The 13,760-nt window shown below is 45.9% G+C and overlaps 1 protein-coding gene across 9 annotated transcripts in view; it reads left to right on the top strand.

The window, feature by feature from the left end:
• Positions 1 to 2,926: 2,926 nt before the first annotated feature.
• Positions 2,927 to 13,760, top strand: part of LOC310705075 (disintegrin and metalloproteinase domain-containing protein 21-like) — a 43,237-nt gene continuing 32,403 nt past the window's right edge. The window contains exons 1-6 of one of the 9 annotated variants that reach the window (XM_083499423.1): positions 2,927 to 3,044; positions 9,747 to 9,823; positions 11,127 to 11,188; positions 11,461 to 11,539; positions 12,005 to 12,081; positions 12,818 to 13,019. In XM_083499423.1, coding sequence (XP_083355549.1) covers positions 2,942 to 3,044; positions 9,747 to 9,823; positions 11,127 to 11,188; positions 11,461 to 11,539; positions 12,005 to 12,081; positions 12,818 to 13,019 — 600 coding nt within the window. In that variant the 5' untranslated portion in view covers positions 2,927 to 2,941. Of the gene's footprint in view, positions 3,045 to 4,372; positions 4,392 to 4,485; positions 4,769 to 9,746; positions 9,824 to 11,126; positions 11,189 to 11,460; positions 11,540 to 11,982; positions 12,082 to 12,817; positions 13,020 to 13,760 lie in introns of those variants that run through there. The other 8 variants (XM_083499429.1, XM_083499428.1, XR_014525173.1 and 5 more) reach the window with 8 other exon arrangements.

Genomic DNA, 13,760 nt, shown 5'->3' with positions numbered 1-13,760 from the left:
CATGAGCAATGCGGTTTTTGCTATTTCAACCCCTTTGGTCAGTCCTCTCATTCATACCCTCAGGAATAAGGAAGTGAAAAGCGCTGTGAAGAAGTTTCTTATCGTCAGATTTTTTTCCTTCATGGGCTGAAGATGGAATCTGTTCAGGCACTGCAGGCAGTGCTTGGGAATGACGCATAAACGCCCCAGACATAAGTTATCGGTGACTAACTGATCCTGTTACTCTCAATGACAATTCAGATTGGGAACACTGGCTATAAAGTTGTCTGTGAGGAATTAAACAGCAGGCTGCTATAACAGTGTTTGGAACAGATCTACCATCTGATTTGTTTGTGCTGATAAACAAATCTGTTTATCCTTGCAGTTTTGCTTTTAATGTACACTGTGTATTTTCTACTTTTAAAAAACTTTTAATTATTTAAGAAACGACATGCATTTCAATAGCATAGAAGCAAGAGAGAAAGAAAGAAGAAGGGAGGGAGGAAGGAAAAACAATGCAACAGGGTTAAAATTAAAATTCAACATAACCACAAAATGCAAATTTGAGTCATTTCAGTCACAATCCCTGAAAAGAATTATTATTATTAGTGGGAATAGTAATTTTATTTTTTTCCTAAATAAGCAATAGCTTGCCTGTTTAACATCATATGGTCCATACCTTTCAAAAGAAAATGATGCAGAGTTGGTTATTGCAGCAAGATATAAATAATGCTATGAATAATAAGATCATAATTGCATGGAAGCTCAGCGGAAGCAAATCACTTGGGCCTTATGGCCATCTGAGAATGAAGTCAGTGATTTGCAGCTTCTAGCAAAATCTCTTCTAAAAGAGAGGCTCATAGATCCAGAGAACAATCTAGGAAAGCCGATAAATAAAATAAAATAATAAATCAATACAGTGGCATCAATCTTGCATACTCAACCACAGAACTGCCACAAGCATAGTAGAAAGGTGTGGAGGAATCCCTTTTAAAAGTAAAAGGGGCGTGCAGGCGATACTAGCGACCCAATCCTTCCACCCTCTCATGACTTACCTTCCTGTATTCCTTTCTCATGCCCACTTGCCTTCCTCCCAGCCTGAGACATTTCCAGGAAGGGACAAAAGCCTCTGCAGAGAAGAAGGGTTGCAGGACAGACACAGCCTCCTTGGTGGTGGCCGTTATATTGGTGCTTCAGTAGTTAAGCTTTCCAGAAAACCACTGACATATTTAGGAAATTAACTTTCACGTTATTTTTTTTTTTTACAGTTTTATTTTAATCAAAAAGATTTCGCACGCAGTTATATGAATTCTAAGGCTATATATATATATATATGTTCATAAATGTACAGGCAAACACATACAGAAGTATATGAACAACGTGTCTGGAAGAGTACAGGAGAACAATCCTGAAGTCAATTTGACTCTCCTAAATTGACCTCAAGTATTTCTCTGCAAGGAGGAAGGAAATGGGAAAAGCTTTCCAATTGTCTTTGGACTGTAGGAGCTTAGACCTCACTGTGAATACAGTCTGGCAAGTGAGCACACTATCGATACGTGTAAGAGATTCAGGAACTAAGTATTTACCAACTCAAAGGAATGGCCAGGCTACCCAGAAAAGGCAGTCAAATAAGGCATTATCAGGTATCCTGGCAGACAGCAAAGAAGCAATACACTCAAATTTCTGCTGGGGACCACCTCTTTCTGTGCTGTATGTATGATGTTTGGGGGGCGTGGTCTTGAGCTACAGGCAATTTCAAAAGTCTATATAAGGGCTTGTGCACCATTGTTCTGGGTTCCTCCTCCCTCCTGCATGTGGTGAGTGGAGACCCTGTTGCAACAGATCAATAAAGACCAGGCTTACTAGCTGCTTTCCTTCTCAATATTCTCTGGTTGGCGTCTGGTATTTTCTCCTACCAATAGAGAACCTACATAAGGACTCTATACTATGGTTACCAGACATCCCCGTTTCCTGGGGACAGTCCCCGGATTTACAAATCTGTCCCCGGACAAAATCTGTCCCTGGAATGTCCCCGGATTTCATTTGATGTCTCTGGATTTATATTTTAAGTGTTGTAGATTGATTAGTAGGGAATGAATGCTGCGTGATTGGTCAACGGCACAAGACACATCATATGAGGATTTCCAGCGAGGCAAAATGGTGGGTGCCACGGCAGCGGGCAGCTCCTGAAACCAGCCAGAGCCAACTGCGCTACCAGGCTGGCTCCTGGCTGCTGAGACTGCCGCTGCCACCGCCACTGCCGAGGGGGAACCGGGGACACCCAGCATGTCAATTGGGGGAACTGCTGACCCCCCCAACCTAAATCGAGCCAGGAGAGAGAGCGCTTCGCCACCCGGCTGAGTCTGGGGCCAGGAAAACCCTGGAGCCGATGCAGGGAGAAGGAGGAGAGGAGAAGGAGAAGGAAGAGAAAGAGGAAGGAGAAAAAAGAGTGGAGCCCTGATCTTGCCGCATCGCCGCTGAGGACGAGAGGTAGGAGAACACCAGGAGGGCAAAGACATGTGGCCGATCCCAGGCCTGACCCGAGCCTACTTCATGGTGGCTAGCGCCCCGAGAGAGCAGGCTTGGGCCCAGAGGAAGGCTGCACGACAGAGGAGACCACAGAAGAGAAGATATTACTTCTTATTTATTTATTTTTAACAACTTTTTTTTCTCTTTCCAAAAAAAAAAAAAAAAGAGAGAAAGTGTTCCCGGATCGTTTTAAAAAAAATCTGATAACCTTACTCTATACACACTGGCGGAGGAAGAGGAGTGTGGGGGGAGCGCACAGCCCCCAGTAGGGTGCCATTGCGGTTGTTCCCCCCACCCGCGCTGGGAGCCCCGCCCTGCAGGCAGAGCACCACGCCCCCAATATGTGAGCCACGCCTCTGTGGGCAGCGTGCCACGCCCCCATAATACCCGCCAGCCCCGCCCCTGCTTGCTCTCCGCCCTCCAGTGCCGGAGCATGAAGCTCTGTCACTGTCTATACGGGCCCTTGGGTGCCCAAGGGAAAGGAGTAGGGTTTTTTCCTTATAACACACACCATGAAGCAGATCACAGTGGTGGTGGTATTATTATTATTTTATTATACCTCACCCAACTGGCTGGTTTTCCCCAGCCACTCTATTTTGTTGTTGTTTAGTCGTGTCTGCCTCTTCGTGACCCCCTGGACCAGAGCACGCCAGGCACTCCTGTCTTCCACTGCCTCCCGCAGTTTGGTCAAACTCATGCTGGAAAGCTTCGAGAACACTGTCCAACCATCTCCTCCTCTGTCCTCCCCTTCTCCTTGTGCCCACCATCTTTCCCAACATCAGGGTCTTCTCCAGGGAGTCTTCTCTTCTCATGAGGTAGCCAAAGTCTTGGAGCCTCAGCTTCAAGATCTGTCCTTCCAGTGAGCACTCAGGGCTGATTTCCTTCAGAATGGAGAGGTTTGATCTTCTTGCGGTCCATGGGACTCTCAAGAGTCTCCTCCAGCACCAGAATTCAAAAGCATCACTTCTTTGGCGATCAGCCTTCTTTATGGTCCAGCTCTCACTTCCATACATCACTACTAGGAAAACCAGAGCTTTAACTAATTGTATTTCAGTTCAACAATTTTGTTGTTGTTGTTGTTTAGTCGTTTAGTCATGTCCGACTCTTCATGACCCCCTGGACCAGAGCACACCAGGCACTCCTGTCTTCGACTGTCTCCCACAGCTTGGTCAGACTCATGCTGGTAGCTTCGAGAACACTGTCCCACGATCTCGTCCTCTGTCGTCCCCTTCTCCTTGCGCCCTCCATCTTTCCCAACATCAGGGTCTTTTCCAGGGAGTCTTCTCTTCTCATGAGGTGGCCACAGTACTGGAGCCTCAGCTTCAGGATCTGTCCTTCCAGTTAGCACTCAGGGCTGATTTCCTTCAGAATGGAGAGGTTGGATCTTCTTGCAGTCCATGGGACTCTCAAGAGTCTCCTCCAGCACCAGAATTCAAAAGCATCCATTCTTCGGCGATCAGCCTTCTTTGTGGTCCAGCTCTTACTTCCATACATCACTACTGGGAAAACCAGAGCTTTGACTATACGGACCTTTGTTGGCAAGGTGATGTCTCTGCTTTTTAAGACGCTGTCTAGGTTCGTCATTGCTTTTCTCCCAAGAAAGCATATATATAAAACAGTAAAACACTGAACATTAAATTGGGCTGCCATATGTCTGGATATTCAACAAGTTGTTGGTTTTTACTTTTTGAAATATGGTGGTCCTACATTAAAGAGGAAGGGCACACCAGGAAGTACCTGGAAAGGGGCGGAGTCGGGAGCCGAGTGACAGCTTGAGCTCTAAAGGGGTGGGGCTTGGAGCAGCTGCAGCTGTTGCTAAGGTTTTATTTGGCACACTCTGCGTTGTCGGGCAGAGTGGCGTTTGGCAGGACCGGAGCGGATTGGTGCGTTCGTTGACATTGATTCTGAAGGGGCAGGGTCCGAGTGCTCAACAAGCCAACCAAAGAGCTGGGAGGGAGGGACTCGAAACTGAGCCCGCTTGCTATTGGAGCTTTTGAGTCTGAGGCGGCAGTTTGAGTTTCGAACGGTGCAATGGGGGCTTTGAGGGGGCGGGCCTCCGGGCTGAGTGGCAGCGGAGAGCTTGGGATGCTGAAACCAAATGACAGTTGGACCACTTGAGGGAGGAGGGGAATGTTTTGGCAGGAAATGGCTGAGGAGAAGCTGCTCAAGGCCTTGACTTGGTTTTCCCCACAGAGGCTGGGGATATTTTGCTCTGAGGTGGCGCTAGAGATGCTCCTCCTCCTCCTCCTTCTTGGACCTGGTGTGTTTTTCTTAAAAATAGAATAAAATCCCATGTCCTCAGTATAAAGGGTGCCTCCTACAAAGCAGGGATGAGCAACCTCTGTGTGGCCCTCCAGATGTGGCCCCCAGGTCCTGTCATCCCTGGCCAACAACATCTGGCGGGCACGAGCTTCCCCACCCGCTGCCCTGTGGAGATGGGAAGAAGCCAAATGTTGGAATAGTTAGGGGCAGAGGAAATAAACTCCTGATTTGCGCAGTTCAGCTGTGGAACTCCCTGCCACAGGAGGCAGCGAGGGCCACCAACTTGCATGGCTTCCGAAAGGGTTTTTAGACCAATTCACAGAGGGGGAGACAGCTATGGATGGCTGCTAGCCGCAACAGCTGAGCTGTGCTTCCCGGGTTGGAGGCAGCCATGTTTCTGAATCCCACTTGCAGGAAACCGCAGGAGAGGAAACGGGTCTTGCGTTCGAGTCCTGCTTGCGGGTTTCCCACTGAGGCCCCTGTCAGGAAAAAGCAGCAATGCAAAAGCCAGCTGCAGGTGGCTGGAATGCAAAACAGGATGTTGTTGTCTGGAACTGTACTGTTGTGAAAAAGGGGCACTCTATTCTCTGTACTGAGCACCGGATGTTAGCTCAGAGTGTCATCTGACCTGTACTGGAAGTACAGGAGTGGAGCGGTGACTCTACTGCTGGAGTCTGGAGGGTACAGACACGATTCTTTGTACTGCTGGAATGACAGGAATAAAAGACATGTAAATAGGTTCCTGTCTGTCTCTTTTCCCCTCCCTGGGGGAATGCAGGGAGGGAGAAGGAGGAGGGTGCGTTCTTCTCACGTTTGAGGAGGATCACCGATTTATGACCTTGCCTGTGCCCTGCCGGGAGACGCAGACGGGAAGGTCAACAAGGATCTCAGCCGGATGCCTGGAGTGAGGCCAGTTACCTCTGACTGTGTGCTGAGAATACTGACATCTTGGCCACTGTGAGAACAGGATCGTGGACTAGACGATGGATTATAGTTTGGTCATCATTTGTTGTAATTGTTAAGAGCGAATTATAGTTTAGTAATCATTTAGAGTAATTGTTAAGAGTGGATTGTTAAGAGCTGATATTTTGAGAGTTGGCTTTATTCTGCACTATTATATCCCAATGGATTGTTGAATGTTGCTTTATTTGATGTAAGCTGTTTATCTCAAAGTTAGGTTTTTATTATGACTTTTTTGGTATTGGATCTGATTGCTATAAAATGTGTGGTCTTTTGCTGGATATTTTCTTGTTTCCTCAGCTTGTAAACCACCTTGCGTATAGTACGTGATGTAGAAAATTTAAATGAAACAAAATGAATTTTTTATTTAAAAATTATGTTCAGAATTGTGGGTCACCTTATACACGGATACAGTTTCCCCCCATTTTCTCAATTTGGAGTCCCCCAAAATAGGGGGGTTATACACGAGAAAATATGGTAATTGTAAATGTATTTTTAAACTTTTGTTGGAAGCTGCCCAGAGTGACTAGGGAAACCCAGCCGGATAGGCGAGGTATAAATAATAAAGTATTATTACTGTATTTTTCCATGTAAAAGACTAGGGGTTTTTTTACCAAAAAATTAGGTTTAAAATTGGGGCTCGTCTTATACATAGGTAGTGCTGAGGGGTGTTTTCTTAATTTGGAGTCCCCCAAAATAGGGGGCATCTTATACATGGGGGCGTCTTAAACACGAAAGAATACATTATTATTATTATTATTATTATTATTATTATTATTATTATTATTATTATTATTAAAAATACCAGGACACTTCATTTCCTTCATTCCTCTCCCCTTCCTCCATGGGGCTTTCCCTTTGCACCTCAGCAATGGCACTCGCTTCTTTGCAGCTGAGCAACCAACAAATGGTCAGATGCTCTCAAGATGCAAGTTTCAGCTGCCAGTGACACTTCCTTCAGCAATTGGAAGGCCTTGGGCCAAATGTGTGCCAACTGGCCCTTCAGCTGCCGGCCTAGTGTCACGGTCCGGTTTACGGCTGGTCAAAGTCCCGGCTGAGGACTTTGGGACCGGGGGCAAGACCAGGTGGGAGCAGGAACAGGAGTCCGGAAGCCGAGGGTCCAAGGGTCAGAGAGCTGGGAGTCAAGAAGCCAAGAGTCCAAGGGTCAGGAAACCAGGAGTCAAGGAGCCAAGGGTCCGAGGATCAGGAAACCAGGAGTCAAGAAGCCAAGGGTCCGAGGATCCAGAAGCAAGGAGTCAAGAAGCCAAGGGTCCAAGGATCAGGAAACCAGGAGTCAAGAAGCCAAGGGTCCGAGGATCCAGAAGCAAGGAGTCAAGAAGCCAAGGGTCCGAGGATCAGGAAACCAGGAGTCAAGAAGCCAAGGGTCCGAGGATCCGGAAGCAAGGAGTCAAGAAGCCAAGGGTCTGAGGATCCGGAAGCAAGGAGTCAAGAAGCCAAGGGTCCGAGGATCCGAAAGCAAGGAGTCAAGAAGCCAAGGGTCCGAGGATCCGGAAGCAAGGAGTCAAGAAGCCAAGGGTCCGAGGATCCGGAAGCAAGGAGTCAAGAAGCCAAGGGTCCAAGGATCAGGAAACCAGGAGTCAAGAAGCCAAGGGTCCGAGGATCCAGAAGCAAGGAGTCAAGAAGCCAAGGGTCCAAGGATCAGGAAACCAGGAGTCAAGAAGCCAAGGGTCCGAGGATCCAGAAGCAAGGAGTCAAGAAGCCAAGGGTCCGAGGATCAGGAAACCAGGAGTCAAGAAGCCAAGGGTCCGAGGATCCGGAAGCAAGGAGTCAAGAAGCCAAGGGTCTGAGGATCCGGAAGCAAGGAGTCAAGAAGCCAAGGGTCCGAGGATCCGAAAGCAAGGAGTCAAGAAGCCAAGGGTCCGAGGATCCGGAAGCAAGGAGTCAAGAAGCCAAGGGTCCGAGGATCCAGAAGCAAGGAGTCAAGAAGCCAAGGGTCCGAGGATCCGGAAGCAAGGAGTCAAGAAGCCAAGGGTCCGAGGATCCGGAAGCAAGGAGTCAAGAAGCCAAGGGTCCGAGGATCCGGAAGCAAGGAGTCAAGAAGCCAAGGGTCCGAGGATCCAGAAGCAAGGAGTCAAGAAGCCAAGGGTCCGAGGATCCAGAAGCAAGGAGTCAAGAAGCCAAGGGTCCGAGGATCCAGAAGCAAGGAGTCAAGAAGCCAAGGGTCCGAGGATCCGGAAGCAAGGAGTCAAGAAGCCAAGGGTCCGAGGATCCGGAAGCAAGGAGTCAAGAAGCCAAGGGTCCGAGGATCCAGAAGCAAGGAGTCAAGAAGCCAAGGGTCCGAGGATCCAGAAGCAAGGAGTCAAGAAGCCAAATGCAGCAAGGCAGGAACCGTGTTGCTGTGGCAAAGAGCCAAAGGGAAATGCTGACCTTACAGTCATACCTTGGGTTACAGCCACTTCAGGCTGCGTTTTTTTGGTTGCGGACTGCCGAAACCCAGAAGTACCGGAACGGGTTTCTTCCGGGTTTCAGCGGTTGCGCATGTGCAGAAGCACCGAATTGCAACCCACGCGTGCGCAGACGCGGGTTGCGAATGCTGCGGGCTGCGAATGCTGCAGGTTACGAGCGTGCATCCCGCACAGATCACGTTTGCAACCCAAGCATCCACTGTATATCCCTTCCCGGCTCTTGCCACCAGGTGCTGCGAGTTACCAATTGGCCTCACCTGTGCAGCCGCGCCTTGACTTTTCAGAACAAACTTAGGAAAGCCCCAGTCCTGCGAAGCCTTACCGGTCACAGGGCCTGGCTCCTGCATGCACTCCTGACACCTAGAGGCAAAGCGGCGTGAACAAAGTAGCGCTTGCAGCAACAGAATGTAGTAGCAGAAGATGGAGACCTTCCCTCGAGGAAGACATTTGGCTGGCCCTGCAGTCCTTTGTGCAGTTGGGCTGCTGGAACAAAAGGATTGAAGCAGTACAACCACGTAGAAGATTAAGCTTTTGCAATTCGTTTGTACATGGGGCTTCCTTTCAAGATTTCCTGGAAACTTCAAAACAGATACTTGGCTAGTTCTTAAAGAGCTCTTACTCAGCGGCAGAAGAAGCCTCTTGGGCACCTGGGCTGGCACACCCCTAGGCGTGGGGCAAACCGCCCCTAGGGGCATAGGGATGTGGCATGGTGCCGATAGGGACACGGCGTGGTGCCCATAGGAATGGCCCATCCCTTTGGGCACTGTGCGTCCTGCCCGCTGCCTCCCCCCCCCCAGCTGTAGGGCAGCTGAGGCCCCGCGGCACGCCCCATCCCTATGGGCGCCGGGCATCCCTATTGATGCAGTGGTGTTCCACCCACAGGGGTGATCAGTGCAGTGGCGATCCACCCAGGGGGGATTTTGTCACACATACCCCAGGGATGACACCCAGGGCGCATCGCCCACACCGCACCCCCTTTCTCCGCCACTGCTCTTACTGAGCTGCCCCTTCATTTCAGGAATCGGGGCTTGTATTTCTGATAAGCCTTAAATGGCTTGCCAGCTGAAAGATTGCTTCCTACCATGCCAGCCTTCCCAATCCTTATTCCTAATCCTCTTCTCTGTTATCCCACCATCTATAGTCACACATGTGGTGGCTGGAGCAGGTCAGGGCACACCATCTGTGATAAGTCTTCCTTGGGCACGTCCATCTTGCTCTCTCTGTTGTCATTCTGGTGCCATGCCTAGACAGTTTTATTTGCCTTGGCTTTAACAAAATAAACAATCTAGCTAAGATTGCTATAAGTTTATCTGTTCCGCTGAATTTCACAGTCTGTTTTTAATAGATTTTTTTTGCTGCTCACTTTTATCTATTCACTTGTTGATTTTCATGTTGTTGATTTAATTGCTATCTCTTATTTTATTTTATTATGTTGTTGTAAGCTGCCCTTTACTGAAAGGTGGCATTAAAACCTTTTAAATAAAATTTACAACTAAATTTACAACTAAATTTGGCTCTAAAGCATCAGAATGTAAAAGAAGATATTCCATGGATTGTAAATGTTGATTTCACTGTTCTGTTTCTTTATAGGTTTTGTACAACCAACACAAAGATACATTTACTCTGAAGTAATAGTGCCAAAGCGGCTGGAATCAAGGGGTAGCAAAGTAATTTTCCTTTTGAATACCATTTGAGTTGCTCCAGATATTTCTTAAAACTTAATTTCTTAAAGTGCAGTCAGTGATCTAGTACTTACTAGAGCAGAGCTTTCAAAACTTTTCATGTTGGTGACACACTTTTAGACATGCATCATATTGTGACACAGTCATTATTATTAGTATTTATTGAATTTAAATACCGCCCTATACCTGGGGGTCTCAATAATTCTGTTTTATTAGCAAACTGGAGGTTAAACTAAACCCTTTCCAGCTCCAGGAGGAACACAGGGAGTGTTTACACGATACACACACTGCAGTGTCGCGACACATAGTTTGGAAAGCTCTGTACTAGAGTTTGGGGTGTGTGTCATAGCCGAGTAAGTTTGTCTTCCATAAACACAGTTTTAACAATGAGTCCGTAAGTGACTGTGGAGGCCAATTCTGGACCCACACGTCCTTCCACAGTGGGGACATAGGTTTCCAGGTGGGAGTTGATCACGGTGTGGATTTGCGAAATGTGCCTTCCTCTTAGCATGTTTCTCCCTTGTGTCCTGAGTTTGAGTGTCTTCAAAGCGCATGACACCTTTGGTAAAGGCTCTTCTCCAATTGGAGCACTCGCAGGTCAGTGTTTCCCAATTGGTGGTGTTTATACTACATTTTTAAAGATTTGCCTTGAGACAGTCTTTAAACCTCTTTTGTTGACCACCAGCATACATGCATACACACTGATGGAGTTCATTGCTTGTAGAATATTATTTTTCTATTTTAATTGCTGGATGGCTGTGAGTTAACATTTACTATACCTATCTCCCTGACACAGTCTCTAGTCTGACATGACTTCACCTCCCTTTCAAAAATCTATTTGGGGAGTCTGGGAAACTGTGCCTTAGCTGTTTCCAGGCCTGTTCTTTAAATCACAATAGCATAATCTTGCTGAAACAAGTTTGGAGAAAGGAAAGGGGAACTAAAATGAATTCTTTTCTTCTCTGTACGAACACTAATTTTATAAAATTAACAACAAAATATAATCGGTGTCTGATTTCAAAATTTATTGCTAGTTTTGACATCATTTGCTCCCAGAATGTGGTACATAGAGGTATAGTCAGAACACTGATAGACATGAATAGGTCTAATCAAGTTTACAACCAACTGATTTATATAAATAAGTACATAACTGTTATATTAAGCTTTTCTCATAAGCTCCACCCTCTCCAAGCTTGAACACATGATAAATTAAGAGTAAATTCTCAGGGAGGATGGTAATGAGAATTAATTAACTGTTCTGTATCCCCCCCCCCTTGTCTAACTTTAGACAGATATATCTTATATTATTAAAATGGAAGAAAATGACAGAGTTGTTCATCTTAAACAGAGGTAAGTGACTGCATCTGTTGATAAATTGTTGAATGTGCGACTTCTGTCCCAAGAGGCATTATCTGTAGATGTGGAAGACTACTCTCTCTTTTTTTCTTATTAAGATATAAGCATAAGATGTGAAAATAGAAATGAAATTTTGAGCCCATTGCTGAACAAAGTAACTTTCAGAGGAGTAGTTTATCTTAATCCATTGCAATACTTTACCATGCCTCAGAGATTGCAACTAGCAAACTATAATTCTGCCATTTGATTTATTTTAAAACTTTCAGATCTTTTATAACTGCAAATATGCCTATTTATACATATAATGTGAAGGGAGACCGGATTGCAGATTATCCATATATTCAGGTAAATTTTATTCATATGCACCCCAATAGTTCAAGGTATTAGGAGACATGTGCCCAATTTTTTAAAAATGGGCATGTGAAAATGGAATTTTTTTACGGTAAATTTTGAAAGTTTGTGTAGAACTCAGGTAGATTTATTTTCAGTGTCTGGAGTATCAATACTACTTGTTGAAACCCAATATCTTATTCAAACTGTTCTGCATTTTGCTCCTTTTACATTTTTTAATATGTAATTGTTTTTATATATGGAACTGTTTTATATATTTCATACTGTAAATCGCTTCAAGATGCCTCATGAGAAGTGATTCAGAAATAATAATGTGTGGGTTTTATGATGAATCACCTGGATTTGTGCAGGATGTCAAAGTTATTAACCCTGAGCTGAGCATGGTTCAATCATTTTGTCAAGCTGTTCTATTCAACTTCATTTGATTTTTTCCCAAGGATGTGTATTTGGTCCTTGCAGGACGACTGCTATTACGGTGGATATGTAGAAGACGCCTTAGACTCTCAGGCCTTCCTCTCTACCTGCTTTGGGCTTTGGTAATAAAGATTTTGGGGTAGAACTGAAAGAGAGCTATATACCATGGGCCTTAAGTTGTGAATAATTGTGCCTCTACAGCTATTCTCAGAGTAGATTTTATGCAGACTTCCCTCCATAAGAGTTGGGTAAAGCAACTGTCTAAGTTTAATTTAGTTTTCATTTCTTGTATATGCCAGCACAATGACAAGGCACTGTGGGAAGCAAGCAGTTTTTGGGACCCAAGACATACTTGTTATACCTTCAATTCTAAATATATTATACTTTCAATTCTAAGTAGCAAAATAACATCAATTCTTAAGGAGCTATATGATGAAATGATTCAAATTATGAATCTTCCAAGTACATACATGGAATGAAACCTCATAGCAATATACATAAAGTTGAATGCCACAGGCTGTTCTCCATCTTAAATGTGGATTATAAATTTTTGGCAATTATAACGGCAAACAGATTAAACTATGTTATAGGGCAGTACATCAATGAACATCAAAGGGCTTTATTAGGGAAATATCTCTCAAAGATAATATACAAGCCATGATAAATATATTAGACAGTGCAACCCATACAGCAAAACCTACTGTTCTATACTGAGTGGGAACTCACCTAAGCTAAAATTTGATTGGGCCAGCCAGATGAATATGATCCAGGACCATCAATTGCCTTTCCCTGGCTTAATTCATTTTCTGATTTGTTGACCCTAAGTCTGTCTTTTGGGTTTCCGCCCCAACCCCCCAGGGGACATGTGCAAATTGGGACTTTATGCTATGAAATTGAACCTATTGAGAATTCTTCCACATTTCAACACCTTATTTATCGAAAGACTCCAGAGCACCTTGAACCGTGCAGAGGAATAATTGAAGATGGAACATATTTAGGAAGTGAAGCTGGAGAAATAAGAATAGTTGACAGTGACGGCCCAATTCCTTCTGCCATGGGAGTAAGTAGTTTTTGGTTTTGCTGAATCCATACATCAAATTGATTTCATGTACCAAATGTGGCTTAAAGGTCCTAAGCCTAAGATCCTTCTTCCCTGTTTGGGGATGTAGAAAGATATGTTCCTGACTGTTGGGGTGGGTAGAAGGGAAATGGAAAAGCATGGTTCCCACCATCAATTTTGGTAGTTTCTGCCATTCCACATGGCTGCTTGGTGGGAAATAGATATTAGTGACATCCTCTGTTGCTGAATATGTTGCTCTTCGAAAGAGAGTAGGGATGGTAGTCTTGACCGGGAAGGATGTGGAGTGTGAGCAGGGGCACCGACTTGCCCCCTACATTGAGGGGGCCCGGCGTCACATGACATCATATGCACAACATCATGCGCTGGGTGGGAGGTGCCAGGGGGGCCGTTGCCCTGAGCGCTCAATCTGGGGAGATGCAAACCAGGCGCTCCCTGCAGAGATCCCCGTTGTGCCCTGCTGAAGAGCACGGAGAGTGAAGATGACCCTCTGTACCTCACCCCCGCCGACACACAAGCGCTTGCCCGTCGGCAATGGGGGATGGGGAGCTCAGAGGGTGTGTTTGCAGATGGGAGGCTGATCTGTTTGGGGGCCCCTCAATATTGGGGGGCTTGGCCCCCTACCCACAAATATTAAGGGGGGCGAACCCCCTTCCACCCTGTATAGGTGATGCCCCTGAATATGAGAAAGGAGAAGAAGGGAGACTATAGTGTAAGTTAGGG

This window comes from Podarcis liolepis (assembly GCF_965112155.1).
Source record: "Podarcis liolepis genome assembly, chromosome: 4".
Taxonomy (NCBI): domain Eukaryota; kingdom Metazoa; phylum Chordata; class Lepidosauria; order Squamata; family Lacertidae; genus Podarcis; species Podarcis liolepis.
The sequence above is the reverse complement of the archived record's forward strand: the minus strand, read 5'-3'. Positions and strand labels throughout refer to the sequence as shown.